The following is a 21,798-nucleotide window of genomic DNA, read 5'->3' as shown; positions in this document are numbered from 1 at the left end:
AAGTTCTTTGCTGTTCTGGGATTGATTTGCGCTTTTCGCACCAAAGTACGTTCATCTCTAGGAGACAGGAAGGAGACGCACGCGTTCTATGACGGCTGCGTGGTCCCATGGTGTTTATACTTGCATACTATTGTTTGTACAGATGAACGTGGTACCTTCAGGCGTTTGGAAATTGCTCCCAAAGATGAACCAGACTTGTGGAGGTCTTAAAAAAAAAAAAATCTGAGGTCTTGGCTGATTTCTTTTGATTTTCCCATGATGTCAAGCAAAGAGGCACTGAGTTGAAGGTAGGCCTTGAAATACATCCACAGGTACACCTCCAATTGACTCAAATTATGCTAATTAGCCTATCAGAAACTTCTAAAGCCATGACATAATTTTCTGGAATTTTCCAAGCTGTTTGAAGGCACAGTCAACTTAGTGTATGTAAACTTATGACCCACTTGAATTGTGATACAGTGAATTATAAGTGAAATAATCTGTCTGTAAACAATTGTTGGAAAAATTACTTGTCATGCACAAAGTAGATGTTCTAACCGACTTGCCAAAACTATAGTTTGTTAACAAGAAATTTGTGGAGTGGTTCAAAAACTAGTTTTAATGAATCCAACCTAAGTGTATGTAAACTTCCGACTTCAACTGTATATTTCAACACACATCAACAAGCTTTCACAGAAAGTAAATCTGCCTGCTCATAGAGGTTTGGACACCGTTTTAAAGTGGTTGAGATATATTATCTCAGGGACTTGAGACTGCGGGGTTATGTCTAAGCTAGGGCACTAAAGGGTCACATGCAAGGAACAAAGGGGTTTACATTTTAGTCATTTAGCAGATGCTCTTTTTCAGAGCAACTTAGTGCATTCATCTTAAGGTAACTAGGTGAGACAACCACGTCATATAGTAAGTACATTTTTCCTCAAAGTAGTTATCAGCAAAGTCAGTGGTAGAATAAAAAGACAAGTGCGAGTGTTATTCCCTTGTTTTTTTTCTTTTGTTGTTTTTTTACGTGGAGGTTATAAATGGAATGACATGCCGAGCATAAATGGGGTGATTTTCAGGCCATATTGGGGTGAGTTGCGGGGCCCTGATTGGTAACCTTTGACCTTTTGACCCCTCTCCCATCCAGGAACGTGATCTACCAGCAAAGCAGGGAGAGCTTCCAGGATGAGTGCACCAAAGAGCTGATCGGCAGCATTGTCATCACCCGATACAACAACCGCACCTACCGCATCGACGACATTGAGTGGGGCAAGTCCCCCAAAGACACCTTCACCATGGCCGACGGCTCCACGACCACTTTCGTTGAGTACTACAGGTAAGGCTGGAGAATTGTGTGCATTTGTTATGCAGAGTTCTTCTAGCGTTAGCGCAATGGCATGCTAGCTGTTCCCATAGACTTCCAGTCATTGAGCCAACAACTATCCATTTAAAAGGGCCTCGGCAGAAATGTGTGTGTATATATAAAGAAAATTACATATTTTTTGCAGCGGTGGCCACTGCTGCTAAATGAATATAAGGGAAAAACTTGTCTGTTTTAACTTTTTTCCTATAATCTGAACAGCAAAAACTATGGCATCACCATAAAAGAGATGGACCAACCCATGCTTATCCATCGACCCAAAGAGAGGTCCAAGCCTGGGGGAAAGGTAAAACTATTTCAAAGGATGTTATGAAATGTAGCTTTATCTTGACATAGTTCACTTTTTGTGCTTATTTATTTCATACTCATCGATAAACAGGATCTTGTCTTTCCTCACACACCCAACTACCCTGTAACAAGATGTCTGTATCCTTGTAACAGAATGACACCTTGTGGCTTGAGTCTGTATTCATTACGTCTTTATGTTCTACTATCACACATGCTTTGTAGATAGTCATTTGAGTTTTTATTGAGTTGGAGCCATTTTCTCCATAAAGATACAATATACATTATATTTAATTGTGTGTTTTTGTCTTACAGCAAGTCATAACCGGCGAGATCTTGCTTCTGCCAGAGCTCTCCTTTATGACTGGAATCCCTGACAAAATGAGAAAGGACTTCCGCGCCATGAAGGTAAAGTCATTGTGTCGGCAATGAATTCTCCCTGGGGAGTGTTCTATGACATCCACTGTACATGAAGGCAACACAGTGATTTTGATAACGCAGCATTTGATAGCAATAGTAACCAGCCAATTTTTCTATCAAAGACTTTAGCTGCGCTTGCTTTAGTTTTCCTGATGCAATGAAATCAATTGAATAGGGGGGCAAATGCTATTTGTACCCAGACACGTCACATAGTAACTGGGGCGGAAAGTCTAGTACTGTATAGATTCTGAAAGTGCTGGTTTTACCGTCCCAGGACTTGACGATGCACATCAATGTGAGTAGTGAGCAGCACACTCACTCCCTGAAGCAGCTCCTGAAGAACATCAACACCAACCCAGAGGCCCAGACAGAACTGTCACGCTGGGGGCTGGAGATCAGTCAAGACATCCTGGTGGTAAGCATACATTGCACAATCAAACAATACATTTAATTTATCTCAGAAACAAATTAGTTGTGTAGCTAAAGTCGCACATAGAAAGACACAATTAACATGTATTTATCTGGTGGTGAGTAGGTTGGGGCGGTTTTCAGATTTTCATACCGTTCCTGTACCATACTGGGGTATACGGCAGTGTACAGAATAGGTGCTATTTATTTCCAAATTAGATTTTTTTTAAACAACAGCACAAAAAATATTAAGTCATCAGGGATCTTGATCCAGGAGGGGATTATTTATCTCTGCTGTAACCACGAAAGCTTGATCTGGCATGCTAGCTGCTTACCTAGTAAGTTAGCAAACCAAATGCATAGCTGGAGCCCTGAGCTGTAGATAATTTATTTGGCGGTATTTCAAAATACCCCAGTATACGGTATACCGTCCAAGCCTAGTGGTGAGTAGGGTGACCACATGTCCCTGATTATACAGGACAGTCCCACATTTTGGCCCTTTGTCCGGCGACCAACAAGCATGTCCCCACAGCAACTTGCCCAAGCCTCCCCCATTTCTCCTTCACCCAAATCCAGTCAGCTGATGTTCTGAAATAGTTGCGAAATCTGGATTTCTACAAATCAGCTGGGCTAGACAATCTGGACCCTCTCTTTCTAAAATTATCCGCCGCAATTGTTGTAACCCCTATTACTAGCCTGTTCAACCTCTTTCGTATCGTCTAAGATCCCCAAGATTGGAAAACTGCTGCGGTCATCCCCCTCTTCAAAGGAGGAGACACTCTAAACCCAAACTGTTAGACCTCTATCTATCCTACCCTGCCTTTCTAAGGTCTTCGAAAGCCAAGTTAACAAACAGATCACCGACCATTTCGAATCCCACCGTACCTTCTCCGCTATGCAATCTGGTTTTCAAGCTGGTCATAAGTGCACCTCAGCCATGCTCAAGGTCCTAAACGATATCATAACCGCCATCGATAAAATACATTACTGTGCAGCCGTATTCTTCGACCTGGCCAAGGATTTCGACTCTGTCAATCACCACATTCTTATCAGCAGAATCAACAGCCTTGGTTTCTCAAACGACTGCCTCGCCTGGTTCACCAACTACTTCTCAGACAGAGTTCAGTGTGTCAAATCGGAGGGCCTGTTGTCCGGACCTCTGGCAGTCTCTATGGGGGGTGCCACAGGGTTCAATTCTCGGGCCGACTCTTTTCTCTGTATACATCAATAATGTCGCTCTTGCTGCTGGTGATTCTATGATCCACCTCTACACAGACAACACCATTCTGTATACTTCTGGCCCTTCTTTGGACACTGTGTTAACTAACCTCCAGACGAGCTTCAATGCCATACAACTCTCCTTCCGTGGCCTCCAACTGCTCTTAAATGCAAGTAAAACTAAATTCATGCTCTTCAACCGATCGCTACCAGCACCTGCCCGCCCGTACAGCATCACTACTCTGGACGGTTCTGACTTAGAATATGTGGACAATTACAAATACCTAGGTGTTTGGTTAGACTGTAAACTCACATTAAGCATCTCCAATCCAAAATTAAATCCAGAATCGGCTTCCTATTCCGCAACAAAGCATCCTTCACTCATGCTGCCAAACACACCCTCGTAAAACTAATTTACAAAATAGCCTCCAACACTCTACTCAGCAAATTGGATGCAGTCTATCACGTGCCATCCGTTTTGTCACCAAAGCCCCATATACTACCCAACACTGTGACCTGTATGCTCTCGTTGGCTGGTCCTCACTTCATATTCGTCGCCAAACCCACTGGCTCCAGGTCATCTATAAGTCTTTGATAGGTAAAGCCTCGCCTTATCTCAGCTCACTGGTCACCATAGCAACACCCACCCGTAGCACACGCTCCAGCAGGTATATTTCACTGGTCACCCCCAAAGCCAATTCCTCATTTGGCCACCTTTCCTTCCAGTTCTCTGCTGCCAATGACTGGAACGAATTGCAAAAATCACTGAAGCTGGAGACTCATATCTCCCTCTAACTTTAAGCATCAGCTGTCAGAGCAGCTCACAGATCATTGCACCTGTACATAGCCCATCTGTAACTAGCCCATCCAACTACCTCATCCCCATATTGTTATACTTTTTTTTGTTGCTCTTTTGCACCCCCATATCTCTTGCACATTCATCTTCTGCACATCTATCACACAAGTGTTGAATTGCTAAATTGTCATGTCTACGCCACCATGGCCTATTTATTGCCTTTATCTTACCTCATTTGCACACACTGTATATAGATTATTTTTCTATTGTGTTATTAACTGTACATTTGTTTATTCCATGTGTAACTCTGGTGTTCTTTGTGTCGCACTGCTTTGCTTTATCTTGGCACGGTCGCAGTTGTAAATGAGAACTTGTCCTCAACTGCCTTAAATAATGTTATATATATTTTTTTTGTGCAACCAATTCACACACCAACATTTTTTGAAAAAAGGTATATTTGTCCCGTATTTCAGTCAGACATTCCGACCTGCCTCTTGCAGTCATGTTGCGTTTATGAAAACATACACTATATATACAGAAGTGTGTGGACAGCCTTTCAAATTAGTGGATTTGGCTATTTCATTGCTGACAGGTGTATAAAATTGAACATAAAGCCACGCAATCTCCATAGACAAACATTGCCACCTTTCCAACAAGTCAGTTCGTCAAATTTCTGCACTGCTAGAGCTGTCCCGGTCAACTGTTAGTGCTGTTATTGTGAAGTGGAAACATCTAGGAGCAACAACGGCTCAGCCGCGAAGTGGTCGGCCACATAAGCTCACAGAACGGGACCGCCGAGTGCTGAAGCACGTATTGCGTAAAAATTGTCTGTCTTCAGTTGCAACACTAACTACCGAGTTCCAATTTGCCTTGAAGCAACGTCAGCACAAGAACTATTTGTCGGAAGCTTAATGAAATGTGTTTCCATGGCCAAGCAGCCGCACACAAGCCTAAGATCACCATGCGCAATGACAAGCGTTGGCTGGAGTGGTGTAAAGCTCGCCGCCATTGGACTCTGGAGCAGTAGAAAAGCGTTCTCTGGAGTGATGAATCAACCTTCACTTACTTGCAGTTCGAATGACGATTCTGGGTTTGACGGATTGCAGGAGAACGCTACCTGCCTGAATGCCTAGTGCCAACTGTAATGTTTGGTGGAGGAGGAGGCCCTTTCCTGTTTCAGCATGACAATGCCCCTGTGCACAAAGTGAGGTCCATACAGAAATGGTTTGTCGAGATCGGTGTGGAAGAACTTGACTGGCCTGCATAGAGCCTTGACCTCAACCCTATCGAACACCTTTGGGATAAATTGGAACACCGACTGTGTGCCAGGCCTAATCGCCCAACATCAGTGCCCGACCTCGCTAATACTTTTGTGGCTGAATGGAAGCAAGTCCCTGCAGCAATGTTAAAACATGTAGTGGAAAGCCTTTCCAGAAGAGTGTTATAGCAGCAAAGGGGAGGACCAACTCCATATTAATGCCCATGATTTTGTAATGAGCTGTTTGACAAGCAGGTGTCTACATTGTTTTGGTCATGTAGTGTATGTGACGAGACGTAGGCCAATGTCATAGGCCTATCGTCAACCAATCATATTTATATAATCCTTTCGGGCTAAATTCCAGCTAAACTTGGAGAGGACAGTTAGGCTTAATAACTACAAAAAAAAAGAATCTGCTTCTGAAGATATATGGTAATTTCATCAAACTTGCGAGGCTCTCGTGCTCATTAGTTGCTCTTTCCACATATTTGCTTCTACTTCATTCAATCCTGTTTTTAAGTCTAAGTAGATTTTAAAAATCTACCAGCCACTCAGATTTTTTTTTACCAGCTAAAATATTTTTCATAGTTAAGTACAAAAAAACAACAGATGAGCATGCTTTCGTAAACAAGAAATGTATTAGTAAGAAGTAATGTGGTGTAATGCTCACTTTCATTTTTTGTGACCGGAGTCTTTTAATAATCAAATATCAGAGACAATGTTCAGATGTCCCTTTTAAGGCCGGGAGGTTACCTAGTTAACGTGGCCACTGGAGTCCTATCACATGTCTGTTTGTGTGAGATTTAGAATCTGGCTAGGATGTCTGTTCGCTATCAATTGATGCAGTCGACTCTAACGTTCGAAAAACAACTGAACTTGTGAACAAAACAATGTAAATAGCCCCAAAAAAATCACAAGGACAAAGTCTCACTTAGTAGACTGTCAAGTAAACTAGACCAACTTTTATGCCTGTGCCATCAGCACTCATTGCGCACATCTCCTATGCCAGGCAGTTTATGCTCGAGGTGAGAGGATTTGTATTTCTTTGTGCAATTAGCAGCTATGAAACAAAAGGGCAGGAATACTTAAACAGCTACCGCAGCATTGTTCTAACTCGCACGTGCTCATACTTTTGACAGTTTTTATTTGCGAATGTAATGCTCTCAATGTAGAGCTCTGCAAATTGACCACCCACCAACGTGGCTGGTGAAATAGACGTTCTTACCCGCCAATAACTAAACCTACCCACATTTGGCAGGTGTGCATTTTATGCCCTGGTATAACGTCAATGTTACACCAAAAACACCACCACATTTCTTATACGATTTTAGAAAAATGATGTAATGTGGCCAAAACTCAACAGTGCCGACCACTAGGCAGAATATGCTTTGATTGAAACAAAATTAAGGAAGGCTTTATACTTTAACACCATCTACTACACTGTCCCGCAAAATCATCTTGTTGTCACGCTTTTGGGTATTTTAAATGTGGTGAGACTCCACACAGCTCATTACATAATAGACAACATTCTCACTCACACATTTTTCAAAAATGGTCGGGTGCTGGATCGTCGTGAGTGGAATCGATTGACGGTAAATGGACAAGAGGTCAGTCGTGTGTTAAATTAAATGCACAGTTTAAGATTACGATGAAATTTAATGAAGTTCTTCTGGTCCTTAATCACTTGCTATGGTTAGGTCTATTTGGCTTGTCCTGTATGCAGAAAGGTTCCCAGCACAGCTCCCAGGGGCCACGTTGAAGCTGAGTTTAGCCTTCGAAAAACAACTTAGAACTGTGAAAAACAGGGTAACGTTAAATGTTGTCGTCCCCCACGAATGATGTAGCGCCCCCCCTTGGGCCATTTAGTGTAATTTTGTAAATGGTGGATCTCTATGGCAAGACCCAACTTCTGTCAAAATCGGGCCAGTGGTGTCTGAGATTGCAATGGTCAGCTAGACTTATATCCCTGAGCATGTGCCGTATTTAATCTCACTGAATAAAACAGATCAAGAGATATAAGCATGTGCCTGTTATAGCACCACCGTGTTGTCGATATGAATGTTCTTGCATATGTTGAGTTTTGACAGTGTTTGCAACTTGTGTACCAAATGTTGTTACAGTACAAATATCCTTGACTGATTTATGTGCCAGACCACACTCATGTTGTTTTAGGTACTAGCCTGGAAAGGATTACATTGAGACCTTTGTCCATAGATGCCACATATCAAGTTTTGTGCAGATTGATCATTCGGTGCCATAGGATTAGTGTTTTAAGTGTTTGTTTGTTTTTTTTACAACATTTTCAATTCCAACATGTATGACCTTATGGGTCCCTGAGGAAAACGTGTTCCTTGTGAGGAGAGGGACCTATGTCCCTGAATTTCATGACTAGGTCAAACAGGGTTTCGGACGTGACCTTTCAGATTTTGCATTTTCAATCGCTTGTTATAGCACCACCATCTGGCCAATCAGAGTCATTTTGTAAAATACCAGATCTCTGGCAAGACTCATCCTTCTCCAAAGTTTAGTCAAAATTGGGATAGTGCTGTCTGAGATATCGCGTGTGACGAATGAACGTACTAACGGACGTAGACGGATCCACAGTCTCCACCCTGATTTTCATCTTGGGGACAAATGGCTTATCCCTTGATGTTTACCCACAAGAGCATGTCATAAATTGTCTAAAACCTGCTTTTAAAAGTCATGGAATAAAAGCAATTCCCAGGAGTGAATCTAAGTTGATTAACAATTGGCAGTGACCTGCTGGCATCTCCTAATGGGTTAGAATAGCTCTTAATGGGTTAGAAAGTCTCCTAAAATACCTGGTGAGTTAATCAGACTCGAGGGTAAAGAATGTTTATACAGAGCTCTTACCCTGACCCCTTAACCACAGTAGTATATATCCACTACTCTCTGGTTTTACTTTTCCCCACGCTGGAGACGTTCTATGCATACAGGCTCACCGACCTTTCTTTGTGTAACTATAAAACGTAGTCAAGTAATAAAAGCAATTCCCAGGAGTAAATCTCAGTTGATAAGCAAGATATTTTTTTCCACTAGCACCGGCTGTCGGCTATACAGCCGATTACGGACTCATTTTCAGCTGGCTACTTTTTCCACTTAAATTAATAGGCAACTTTTCAATTCTCTTCAGAAAAAAAGTCATGCTATTTGTATTTGAGCAAAATGAATGACCGTTCATTCAAGCACCGCTACGCACCCGCGAGTCCCAAATACCCGAGCGTACATGAGTTGATGCCTTCACACAGCACATGCGAGCTGTCCTGAGCAAAAAGCGCCCATCAATCTACTCGCTGAGCTTATTTATTTTAGGGAAAGTGATTTACAGAAGTTAACCTTCAATAGTGAACATACTAGCAATATGATGGCTACTGTGGATAGTCTGCAAAAATAAAGCTACAAAAAGATGCCTAGCATTCGTCTTCGCTAGCCTACTGTAGCCATGTAGATATCTATTTTGGAATGTTTGTCTAAGAGGCAATGTTCTATTTTCAAATCTTCTCAAAATGACACGCTTTTGAAGCAAAAATTAATGCAATTAATACATCGCAATTCTAAAGAATAGAGTAGACTTGTATTGCTAAATTATTACATAGCATCTTAATACATATCATAATAACCAAATATAGCCTATTAATAGCTGAATATAGAGCAAAAGCATGCCAATCTATAGGTCCTGCATGACCCCAATGCATTTAAGAACTATACCATGTCTGGGCCAATAAATTATGTTCGGGCCAGCAGATTTTTTTGGCCAACTAGCCTGGTAACTTAGTTATATGTCCAAGGTATCGCATCGGTGCAAGTAAACCAAAGATCTCACTTGTATTTCCGATATGCAGTCCATCAGGATTTGCCAGACAGTGGCGTTTTTAAGTGAGTAACTCGTCAGTAGCCTATCGCATCGGTAAGACGTTCATTTGGCTCCCTAATTTGCATACTGGTATGCTTTTTAGCAATTATCTGCAGATAAATTGTTGAAAACATTTGAAGATGGTGAATCCTCCTCACTGCAGGAACAATAGGTAGGCTATTCGAGAGTGGTTCAAAATATGATAAAAGAAAATGGATTGAATGGTTCTAATAGTTAATGATACTTATGTGGGATTTTCAAAGAATATTGATTTTACCTGTGTTGCAGATAGCTGAGAAAATGCCATAAAAAGAAGCTTGAAGCCTGTGGAAGTCAGCAGACTCTTACAGGATTATTTAAATGCCCAGTGCAGTCAATTACATTTTTCCTGTGTTTTATATCATATTGTACAAGAGCTGATTTAAAATAACACTGTAAAAGTGTGAAAAAATGTGATCAGTGTTATTTCCTGATAGTAGCTGGACTACAATCTAGCATTAGAATGAGCAGAGGCCACCAAAATAGAGGTTGTTCGGAAAAAATGGTGGGTGGGGGGGGCCTATTTCTTTTACACACACTATGGCTAGGGTGATAACCAACAATTATTGACCCCGACCATACTGATCACTTATCGCAGGCATTTGTTTTGGGTGGGGGTGGGTGCTTGTGGAAAACTTGAACTATTCTCTGTTGTTCCATCCAGACTACAGGAAGAATTCTGCCTCTGGAGACCATCTGTCTGCAGTCAGTGTCCTTTGTCACCGGAGCTGATGTCAGCTGGTCCAGGGAGGTTATCAGGGATGCTTCTATCAGTTGTGTGAGTCTCAGGGTCAAAGGGTCAAGTACAGCACACTAATGATGTCAGGGGAATGACTAGCTTACTGTAATTTGTGTGTATTGCACTCTGTTTTAGGGTTGATTTAAGGATATTCAGTCTCCTACGCAGTCACTTTAAACATTTTGATTTAGTTGAAGAAAAATAAACTGAGGAATCAAGAAATCAGCCTGGCTCTGGCCAATCATAGTGCACTATATAGGGAATAATGCCATTTCAGGCTCACACTTCTCCTCTGGCCCGTTCTGTTGTTTTTCTCTCAGATCCCCATGAACTGCTGGGCCATTTTCTACCCGCGGCGCTGTGCTGAGCAGGCCGAGGAGCTAGTGTCCTGCTTTGGGAAGGTGGCCGGACCTATGGGCCTGAGGCTGGATCGGCCCATCCGCGTGGAGCTGAAGGACGACCGCACCGAGACCTACGTCAAGAGCATCCACTCCCAGCTCACTAGTGAGGTAGGACATGACACTACTGCCTCTGAGCACCTTAGAACAGTCTTTTTTTGTGAACAATTGTTGTTATTGAATCACAGAAGCTGTATATAGGCCATGAAGAGAAATACAGTAAAAAAAATCGGAACATTTTCCCAACCTCTATTATACCCCAAACCTTTTAGCCTACTTCAAACATTCGACTAGTAAAAATGTGGAGGTTAATTTGTTTCACTAATGTATCTCAACTTTGTGATTATTTCTATGATGCTGTTTGAGTTATTCACATCAGTAATACATAAACACTGGTGGTAGGGAGATTTGTCCTTTCATTCTAAAGCGCTTTGATGTGGAAAAGCACTATATAAATCCTATTAATTATGAATCTATTATGAGCTTTCTCTTTTTACCTTGGCCCATTTTTCAGCCCAACGTGCAGTTGGTAGTGTGCATCATGACAGGCAACAGAGACGACCTTTACAGTGCCATCAAGAAGCTGTGCTGCGTCCAGAGTCCCGTGCCCTCTCAGGTTAACCATGCCACACCTCCAGACAATTCACTATTGATCTTCATTTAGCCAGGATCGTCCACTCTGCAACAAACACACAACATACAGTAAACGTACAAATATTAACATGACTAGGTGCCAGCACAGTTTTTCTTTACCTACACCTCGGCAGTGGTAGAAAAAGTACCCAATTGTCAAAGTTGAGAAAAAGTAAAGATACCTTAATTGGAAATGACTCAAGTAAAACTCACCCAGTAAAATACTACGTAAGTAAAAGTCTAATTATTTGGTTTTAAATATACTTAAGTATCATAAGTAAATGTAATTGCTAAAATATGCTTAAATATCAAAAGTAAAAGTATAGATAATTTCAAGTTCCTTATATTAAGCAAACCAGACGGCAATATTGTTTTTTAAATTTACGGATAGCCAGTGGCACACTCCCAACACTCAGGCATAATTTACAGACGACGCATGTGTGTTTGCTGAGTCCGCCAAATCACATGCAGTATGGATGACCAGGGTTGTTCTCTTTAAGTGAGTGAATTAGACCATTATCCTGTCCTGCTAAGCATCAAAATGTAACGAGTACTTCTGGGTGTTAGGGGAAAGTGTATAGAGTAAAAAGTACATTATTTTCTTTAGGTGTGAAGTAAAAGCAAAAGTTGTATAAATAGTAAAGTCGAGAGACCCATAAAAACTGCTTAAGTAGGGCTACTTTACACCACTGTAACTCGGGTCCTATAAGATCTGTGAATACTAAAGGTGTAAGGTTCAGGGAAAGAGGCAAGGAAGCAAAAGGTTTATCAACTGTCTAATGCAAAGGTTCATCTAAAATTAAAAATTTAAATTTCTTTGGCTTTGTAGGCCATTAACGTCCGGACCATCTCCCAACCACAAAAGCTGAGGAGCGTAGCCCAGAAAATCCTGCTGCAGATGAACTGCAAACTGGGAGGAGAGCTGTGGACTGTGAACGTCCCTCTGGTTAGTGTTATATTTTTCACTACTGGTAAGGTTTTGGCTGACGTTGACTGCGTTTTAAGTTTGGTTGTAGGGATGCTATGTGTCCACTAGATGGAGACAGTGTGTTGATGGAGCCAGAGAGACATGCAAGTCAGAATTAAAGCTTTGCATAAGATAAAGCGAGACACAATCAGGAATTCAGAACAAGTCACAAATACCTTATTTTATACTGTAATGTACGAAATGAACACCAATTTACCCATAAAGGGACACAAATGCCAATGGAATAATATAAAACAAGTAGAGTTTATAATGCAAAATGACTTTTTCAGTAAGCAGTCTGAAGAGGTAAGTTTTTTTTGTTTTTGTTTTTTGTCAAGTCAGCTGTTTAAAAATGTACCTGCAACTTACGGTTCTGGTAAATGCAGGGCACCTTTACTCTTTTGGAGGCTGGAGCGGAGGAGAGATGTGACCAGGATTATGTGTTGCCATCAACAGCTACAGGTTGTAGGGCCCTATAAAATTCTTGTTGTGGAGAATGTGGATGGAATCCAGACATTAAAACGGAATTCAAAATATTCAAAAACTTTTTGAACTTAGTAGGAAATCAACTAAATATAATTTTTATCATCAAACATGAATAATATGCATGAGTGATTCGTATTTTCTTTCAACTTTCTGAAGAGGCAACGGCACAGGAATGCCCTGGCTCTGACTGCACAGGAATGCCCCTGTGTGTCTTTGTCTACCACTTTGTGTTGCTGTTAGCGATGATGCTAACTTAATGACAACCGTCTTCTGGTAGATGGAAAGGCTTTCCCTAAAACCTTCTCAATTAATTGTTAACTACGAAGTAACCTATGCCCACCTGGCAGAAGGATATCATGATTATTTGCATCGATCCATTGGCCATTTGTTTAGCAAATTCTGCAATCACGAGTGCTACAGAAACATCAGTAACAATGCTAACCAAACAACGGTCTCTGGCTGATGTGCAGTTGATTTTAAAGGGTAGCTACACCCCAAAATCTACATTTCTCAACCTTAACCTCAAAAGTGGTCTCCTGAGGTGGTTTAAGCATTGTTGTGGACTTAGAACATCCAATTTGGTTGTTTTTCTATTAAACAACAGAAGGGGGGTTGTCAATAAATGATTGCATTCAAACGAATTTACCCAGCTGTTAGATTTTCTGTTTTAGTGTAGTATTTTTAGCATCTGTCTTTGCTTTACGTTTTAACAGAAACATCTGATGGTGATTGGAGTGGACGTCCATCACGACACCAGCAAGAAGAACAGATCAGTCATGGGCTTTGTCGCCAGCCTGAATAGGTAAACACGCCCCCTAAAAGACACACCGCACAGTAACATATCAGTGGATGCAATTAACATAACTTAATTGATGGCTTTTCTGACAAATTATAGTTGTATCCCAAATGGCACCCTATTCCCTATATCAGGGATGGGCAACTTTGATGGGAGTGAGGGCCACAACAAATCTGAACTGATGAGGGGCCACAGTGGCTCGTGGGTCTGTGTACCCACACATGCAGTCAGAGCTAGACCTAGCCTTTTGGGCTTCAGATGGCTACCCTATATAGTGTACTACTTTTTACCAGGCCCCAAAGGGTGCACTATATAGGGAATAGGGTGTTATTTGGGATTCATCCTATGATAGTTCCTCCTATTCCTCCCCTCCCCCAGCCTGCTGACTAGGTGGTACTCCAGAGTGACCTTCCAGATGCCCAACGAGGAGATCATCAACGGGTTCAGAGTGTGTCTGCTGGCTGCACTGCAGAAATACTATGAGGTGACCGTTTTAAAATAGGCCTACTATGAGTTGTGATGCCTTTTTATTTATTTTTAACACAGTGTACTAAAGGCCTTTCAGCCCAGCCTGGTATATATACACACACTACCGGTCAGAAGTTTTAAACACCTACTCATTCAAAGGTTTTTCTTTATTTTTACTTTTCTTTACATTGTAGAATAATAGTGAAGACATACAAACTATGAAATAACACATAATGGAATCATGTAGTAACCAAAAATGTGTTAAACAAATCAAAATTATTTTTTATATTTGAGATTCTTCAAATAGCCACCCTTTGCCTTGATGACAGCTTTGCACACTCTTGGCATTCTCTCAACCAGCTTCATGAGGTAGTCACCTGGAATGCATTTCAATTAACAAGTGTGTCTTGTTAAAAGTTAATTTGTGGAATTTCTATTATAAACTGGGTGGTTTGCGCCCTGAATGCTGATTGGCTGACAGCCGTGGTATATCAGACCGTATACCACAGGTATGACAAAACATGTATTTTTCCTGCTCTAATTGCGTTGGTAACCAGTTTATAATAGCAATAAGGCACCTCTGGGATTTGTGGTATATGGCCAATATACCACTGCTAAGGGCTGTATCCAGGCACTCCGCGTTGTGTTGTGCATAAGAACAGCTCTTAGCCGTGGTATATTGGCCATGTACCACACCTCCTCGTGCATTATTGCTTAAATATAGAACAACCCCTCTCCCCAAAGAGTGTAAAAAGAGTAGGCCATTACCACTTTAAGAATAATGAATTATTTAGACCTTGCCAATGCATTGATATTAAAACTATTATTACATTCTGAAATACGTGCGAATAATGTGGCCATTGCCTGACTAAATAGGTTGGATGTATGGGGATTTTTCTGTAGCATGTGGCCGACACAGGCACACGTAATAAAGCCATGAATAGTGGTAGCATTAATCTCACAATTTTGAATCTCGCCATCGCTTTTTTATGAGAAAGTGACCAAAAACCTTTCTTAATGGAAGGATTTGTATGGAAAGCCAAGTTGAAACCAACATTGGATGTTGTCTTCCTCATAACCGCACATGGTTTTACTGCAACAGAGTAGCGCAACACCATTCAATTGAAGCGGCGGGAAACAAACAAAAGTGGCCACATCTCTCACAAAAATGTATTTCAAAAATAATCACTGATAATTATAAGGGAACAGGAGAACTTATACATTGGCTACAATAATTACAATAACTTTTCAAGCATCAAATTGAAGGTAGTCCTATTCCAGTACTTGAATTTCTGAGCTCCAGATTCAGGTTCAATTAGGCTACTTCAATCCCCTTGCATTGTTTAAAATTGCAGGTGTAACATGGAAAACAAAATGCATTTGTCATTTTATTTCATTACCAGATCATATCGTGAATAATCCCACTAGGCTATGTAATTTGTCATTATATCCAGAATAATTCATAGGAATAGCGTTGGGTGTTGCGCAATAGTCTTTCCTAGACAATTGCGTGCGGTAGGCTGTGTCCAGAAACATATGAGAACATGTTACCTTGATGCTAGGATATTAGATTGAACGTGGATCCAGGCACAACTGTCTTCACCGGTGTAACAAATGGGACACACATTGTCTGGACATTTTTCCAGCACTTGGACTGTTGCATCAGATGTGTGTACATTTTCACGGCGTAACTAATCAGCTGGACACCAAATGTGCATCCAACAAGTGTTATGCATAATTGAAGAACCACTTTAATGACAGTATCGAGTTTAGGTTTGAAGTATCACGCAAGGTACGGTGACTTTTTCATTTAGGACATTCAATTTTGCAATCGCATTTATTATTTTGGATTTGTTCCCATGAAACTATTTTCACCCGTAACGTAAGACACACCATTTTACGGCATTTCCCGGATCTCCATACAAAAAACTGTCCTGACAGCTAGATCCAGGATTCTTACAAGTTCAATGTCTAATTTAACTGATTTAATGCTTAATATATGATATAAAGACAACTTACACTGCCGTAAATGCAAGGACAGAAGAGTAATGTTTTATGTCACACAATTTTGGACAAATCCGTCAAGACATCAACCATGATAAAGGATTAAACCGGTTTTAAATCAACTCGTGAATCTTATTGAATATAGCTATGATCCCCATTATATCTTAATGTAATGATATTAAACATTTTTGCTCATTATTATCAATGACTTATCAGCAGCTACTGTATAGTTAGTTGTCCAGTGTAGGAAATCCTCACTGGTACCGTAGTTTTATAGAAAGACCCATATGCTAGGGATTTTTTAAATGTCTTATGTTAGTGGCATAAAAGAATATGCCATGAATTGTTTTGTTTTTTGTTTTTTCACCCCTTTTTTCTCGCCAATTTTGTGGTATCCAATTGGTAGTAGTTAGTCTTCTCATCGCTGCAACTCCCATACGGACTCGGGAGAGGCGAAGGTCAAGAGCCATGCGTCCTCCGAAACACAACCCAACCAAGCCGCACTGCTTCTTGACACAATGCCCATCCAACCCGGAAGCCAGCCGCACCAATGTGTCGGAGGAAACACCTGGCAACCGTGTCAGCGTGCCCTGCGCCCGGCCCGCCACAGGAGTCGCTAGTGCGCGATGAGACAGGGATATCCCTGCCGGCCAAACCCTCCCTAACCCGGAAGACGCTGGGCCAATTGTGCCCCGCCCCATGGGCTGCCCGGTCACGGCCGGCTGCGACAGAGCCTGGACTCTAACCCAGAATCTCTAGTGGCACAGCTAGCACTGCGTTGCAGTGCCTTAGACCACTGCGCCACCCGGGAGGCCATGATTTATGTTTTTATGTTTTTCCAGGTGAACCATAACTTCCCGGAGAAGATTGTGGTATATCGGGACGGAGTGTCTGACGGCCAGCTGAAGACTGTGGAGCTGTATGAGATCCCTCAGCTGCTCAAGTGTTTTGAGACGTTCCCTAACTACGAGCCCAAGCTGGCCTTCATCGTGGTACAGAAACGTGTCAGCACCAACCTGTACTCCTGCTCCGGAGACCGCTTTGGAACGCCTCCGCCAGGAACTGTCCTGGACCACACAATCACCAACAGGGAATGGTTAGTCCTGGCTCTGTCTTTAAGGGATACTTTAGGATTTTAGCGATGTGGCCCTTTGTCTACTTCCCCAGAGTCAGATGAACTCGTGGATACCATTTTTATGTTAGAGGTAGTTTCGTGAGCCAATGCTAACTAGCATTAGCACAACGACTAGCATATACCCATAGACTTCCAGTCATTGCACTTACGCTAGCTGGCATTGGGTTGTGAAACTACCTCAAACTTAATTCATTCTGGACACAGAGACATAAAAATGGTATCCACTAGTTTATCTGACTCTGGGGAAGTAGACAAAGGACCTCATTGCCAAAATCCTGAAGTATTCCTTTAATGGAGCGCAATGGTGGTTCTCTTCCCCCTTCTCCCCCTCTGACCCTATCCATGGGGGGAGGGATGAACGACTGCATACTTCAGTGGAAAAGTGGACAGAATTGGGCTTAGGTCATCAGTTTTGTAACGCTTCATCATTTATCAAATTATTTATTTTTCTCTCCCCAGGGTTGACTTCTACTTGATGGCGCACCACATTCGACAGGGCTGTGGCCTGCCTACACACTACATCTCAGTCTACAACACAGCAAACCTCTCCCCAGACCACTTGCAAAGGTAATGTTAGATGTACAGTGAATTATGCCACCATAAATCTCTAGTTGGCAGTAAGGGCCAAATAGTGTCTGCCAGTTTACATAATACCTCAGCTATTGTTGATTTTATATGTTGGTGGGTGGATTGGATGCGTCACATAAAGGCCTGTCATTCTTGCAGCATTAACATATAACCTTGTTAACACAATCTAACCCTTGGTCTCACTTCAGGCTGACCTTCAAAATGTGCCACCTGTACTGGAATTGGCCCGGGACTATCCGAGTGCCTGCGCCGTGCAAGTATGCCCACAAACTGGCCTTCCTGTCGGGCCAGTACCTCCACTCAGAGCCAGCTATCCAGCTGGCAGACAAGCTGTACTTCCTCTGATGTGTGCCTCCTTAGCCTCAGCCCCTCTAGAATGAGCATACCAGTCTGCACAACAATTAACAGGTCGCAACAGAGAAAGCTGTGAAGAAGAAGAAGAAATGGAAGGAGGAAAATAAATGAGAAGGGGGGAGGCTTTCACATTATGACTTTTGGATCAGATAAAACCATTTGTTTTGTTTTGTTTAGCAGCCAGTGTTCTAATGGTGTCTGACATAGACCCCACCCCACCCCCAGGCACTGTTGTCGTAGAAACTTTGTGTCCTATTGCAGGTGGTATGTTGGAATTTAGAGAAAATGCTCTGTTTTTAAATTGAATCTATTTTTGCCACATGAAGTAATCCAGCGAGGTATACACCGCCATTATAGAGTATCATTGTCAATGAGAGAAGACAAATGATACTCTTAAGATGGCGGGGTATAGATTGTTGGACTACTTTGCGCAAAAATGTATTTAATTTAATAATGAAGGATTTCCTAAATTCCGATGTTCCCCCTGCAACTAGCCATGGGAGTTCAGAAAACACTGACTCGAGAACGAAGAAAGTATAGACTAAAGGTTAGTCAAAGATTCTGATTATGGCTACTGATTACTGCTACACAGCAGCTTGTTCATGCCCTCAGACACAAACTTTCGCTCTGCTGCTGAGGTTCGATTTTACATGGCTAACCGTTTGAGAGTTAAGAAATATTGCTGCTTTGAGGAATGGGAACAAATGTTTATAAAACAAAAAAAGGGCCAGTTTTCCACTGTTTGCATGACCCACAGAGACCAGAGGAGATTTTATTTTTGTGAAGTGATAGTGTGAAATTCAAGTCTGTTTTAATTTAATACAACCATAGTGGGTTTTATTTGTGTTGTCCTCTGTTTTGTTGCTCCAGATACATTGCTGTTGCAAATAAAACTGGTGTGTGTATGGGAAGTTTTCTTAAGTTGTTAGTCTTGTCTTTTTTTCTAGTTTGTTTGTGGGGCCATTCCCCAATTGTGCTGCATGTCCAAGTGATCAAAAAGCTTTCAATGAAATTGACTTAGTCCAGTAGATGTGCTGTACCATCTCTGTAGTTGTATAGGTCACTAGGCACAGACCAGAACAAAGTAATTTGCCATAATGCCGAAAGGTTATCACTTCGAAATCAACCAGCAAAAACATGGAAGTCTTTCACTTTGACAGGTGATACTGACTGATGATATATAAATAAAGCTGGAGGAGAGAAGCTGTCACTGCATAACTGGAAGCATGATTAAGTCACAGGAAATGTAAGGGCTGTTTTTGTTATTTTAATGCCCACCACTGGGGGGGAAACAGATGGATGAAAATGGCTATGTGATGAAAAATCTGATAGAAATGAAAGATCTGGTGTGACTGAATGATGGCTGAGGGGCCAGGATTGATGTAGCCACAGGGAAAGTGTCTGCCTTGGACTTCACTGGTATCTAATGCGATGGCAGGAATCTCTATGGGGGGAGTTGACGGTAGGGATTGATGATTACCCCATAGTATGCACAGTAGGCTGGAGGTATCAGTGGATGGAGCAGGCAGGAGGGTGTTAGGAAGGGCAAAGTGAGATCAGTTTCAGGAGCTGAATGAGAAGGTGGATATGAGAGGGGATGTGGATAGTATAAATAATTGGGTGAGAACAGTTAGTGGGGGAAGCTACTGAGGCTATACCTAAGAGTTCAGGGAGGAGGAGGAAAGCAGTCCTGTGGGGTAATGGTGAGGAGTAGGAACAGGGCATTTGGAGTACTGAAAAGGACATAACTTCCAACATCTGATTCAGTATAAGCAGGCTCTGGTGAAGAGAACTATTCGTCAGGCAAAGAGGTCATGTTGGCTTCGGTGCTGTGACACCATTTGAAGGGCGACACCTGTGGGGGAAGTGTGGGAGAGGATGAAGGGAGTGGGGTTGACGAGTGGGAAGGATGTGGCAGTAACAGATGCGAAGGCAGAAATGATGGCCGAAGCATTTGTCCAAGTGCATAGCTAGGCAAATTTGTCGGGGGAGGGGGAGAACGAGAGAGGAGCATCCTGGGGTGCTGGATAGGAGGATGTAAATGATGTGTTGAATGCACCATTTACAATGGCAGAGGTGAAAAGGGCAAAAGGTAAGGTTGGGTTAACTTCACCTGGGAAGATGAGGTGTGCTATGTTATGTTTTCCCATTTTAGTGATGCACTGTATAAGGTATTGGTGTTGTACAACAGAGTGTGGGAGGAGGGGAAACTACCAGGCAGTTGGAAGGAGACAGTAGTGGTACCAATCCGGAAGCCAGGGAAGGACCTAACGAGGTTAACAGGCTATCTGCCAGTAGCTTTAACATCACATGTATGTAAGATTATGGAACGTATGATTACGAAGAGGTTAACTTACTTTCTGGAGAGCTAGTATCGCCACATCAGAGTGGGTTCAGGAAGGGTGGGGGAACTATGGACCCAGTTCTCTGCTTTGAATCAGAGGTCAGGAAGGCTCAGGTGAACTAGGAGATTGTTGTAGCTGTCTATTTTGATGTGAAGGCGTACGATATGATGTGGAAGGAGGAGTTGTTAACCAAGCTTGATATTATGAGGGTAGGAGGAAGAACGTACAACTGGATAAAGAATTTCCTGTTTGAAGGTCTATCCAGGTGAGGGTGGGGAAGTCTATCAGGGTGGATAACGGTACACCGCAGGGGAGCGTGATTAGTCCTATGTTGTTCTCAATCATAATCAATGATGTTTACTTTCAGATACGGACGGATATTGGGAGGTTGTTATTTGCAGAAGATGGGGCCTTATGGAAGAGGGGAAGAAATGTGCCATACATAGTCAGGAAGGTAAAGGAAACAAGTGATGTAGGTAGAGCGGTGGGAATTAATGTGGGGATTCAGGTTCTCTGTCGAGAAAACTCAGACAGTGTTCTTTAGCAGGAGGAAGGTGGGAGATGAGGTATGCTTGAGGTAATATGGGAGAAACTTGGAGACTATGGCAGTATAGCATATGGTTCGGCAGCCCGGACCTCATTGGAAAGACTAGATGTCATACCGGGGCAAGCACTTAGAATATGTAGTGGGGCGTTTCGGACCTCCCCAGTATCTGCACTACCGGTGGAGATGGGGGATATGCCATTGCAGATTAGGAGACAGCAGCTGGCAATGAATTATTGGGTCAACCTACCGTGACATGGGATGTCTCAGTCTGCAAAAGGGATTTTACAGGCATGCTGGGAACACGAGCGAAGACAGAACACAAGCTTTGGGTGGGTGGGTAATACCCAGGCTAAGGAGATGGGATTGTATGGAAGGGAGTTTAGTCCAATGGTAGCTATTCCTGTAAATACACCATGGCTACTCCCACCTCCAGTAGTTGATCTAGAAGTGTTGGAGAGACGACAGAAAGATAGGCAGGGCGTTGATCCATCTGATTGATTTAAGAGATGTCTGGATACTGTGTATCAGAATTTTGTGGCTATTTACACAGATGTTTCAAAAGATCCAAGGACAGGAAACACTTGGTCAGAATTTGTAGTGCAAGAATGTGGTGTGGCAGTCAGGAAACATATTACAGATAATCTGGTTGTATATACGGCAGAGCTGATGGCCATACTGTT

The 21,798-nt window shown here is 42.2% G+C and overlaps 1 protein-coding gene across 1 annotated transcript in view; it reads left to right on the top strand.

Moving 5' to 3' along the window:
- Nucleotides 1-18,217, top strand: part of LOC120054976 (piwi-like protein 2) — a 28,200-nt gene extending 9,983 nt beyond the window's left edge. Inside the window, exons 10-22 of the mRNA XM_039002782.1 lie at nt 1,127-1,315; nt 1,562-1,646; nt 1,961-2,053; nt 2,340-2,480; nt 10,323-10,436; nt 10,718-10,906; nt 11,310-11,411; nt 12,258-12,374; nt 13,595-13,683; nt 14,056-14,161; nt 16,992-17,245; nt 17,744-17,851; nt 18,061-18,217. Of these exons, the coding sequence (XP_038858710.1) occupies nt 1,127-1,315; nt 1,562-1,646; nt 1,961-2,053; nt 2,340-2,480; nt 10,323-10,436; nt 10,718-10,906; nt 11,310-11,411; nt 12,258-12,374; nt 13,595-13,683; nt 14,056-14,161; nt 16,992-17,245; nt 17,744-17,851; nt 18,061-18,217 (1,744 nt within the window). The remainder of the gene's footprint in view (nt 1-1,126; nt 1,316-1,561; nt 1,647-1,960; nt 2,054-2,339; nt 2,481-10,322; nt 10,437-10,717; nt 10,907-11,309; nt 11,412-12,257; nt 12,375-13,594; nt 13,684-14,055; nt 14,162-16,991; nt 17,246-17,743; nt 17,852-18,060) is intronic.
- Nucleotides 18,218-21,798: the final 3,581 nt, after the last annotated feature.

The sequence above is a fragment of the Salvelinus namaycush genome, chromosome 1, assembly GCF_016432855.1.
Source record: "Salvelinus namaycush isolate Seneca chromosome 1, SaNama_1.0, whole genome shotgun sequence".
Classification (NCBI taxonomy): domain Eukaryota; kingdom Metazoa; phylum Chordata; class Actinopteri; order Salmoniformes; family Salmonidae; genus Salvelinus; species Salvelinus namaycush.
The sequence above is the reverse complement of the archived record's forward strand: the minus strand, read 5'-3'. Positions and strand labels throughout refer to the sequence as shown.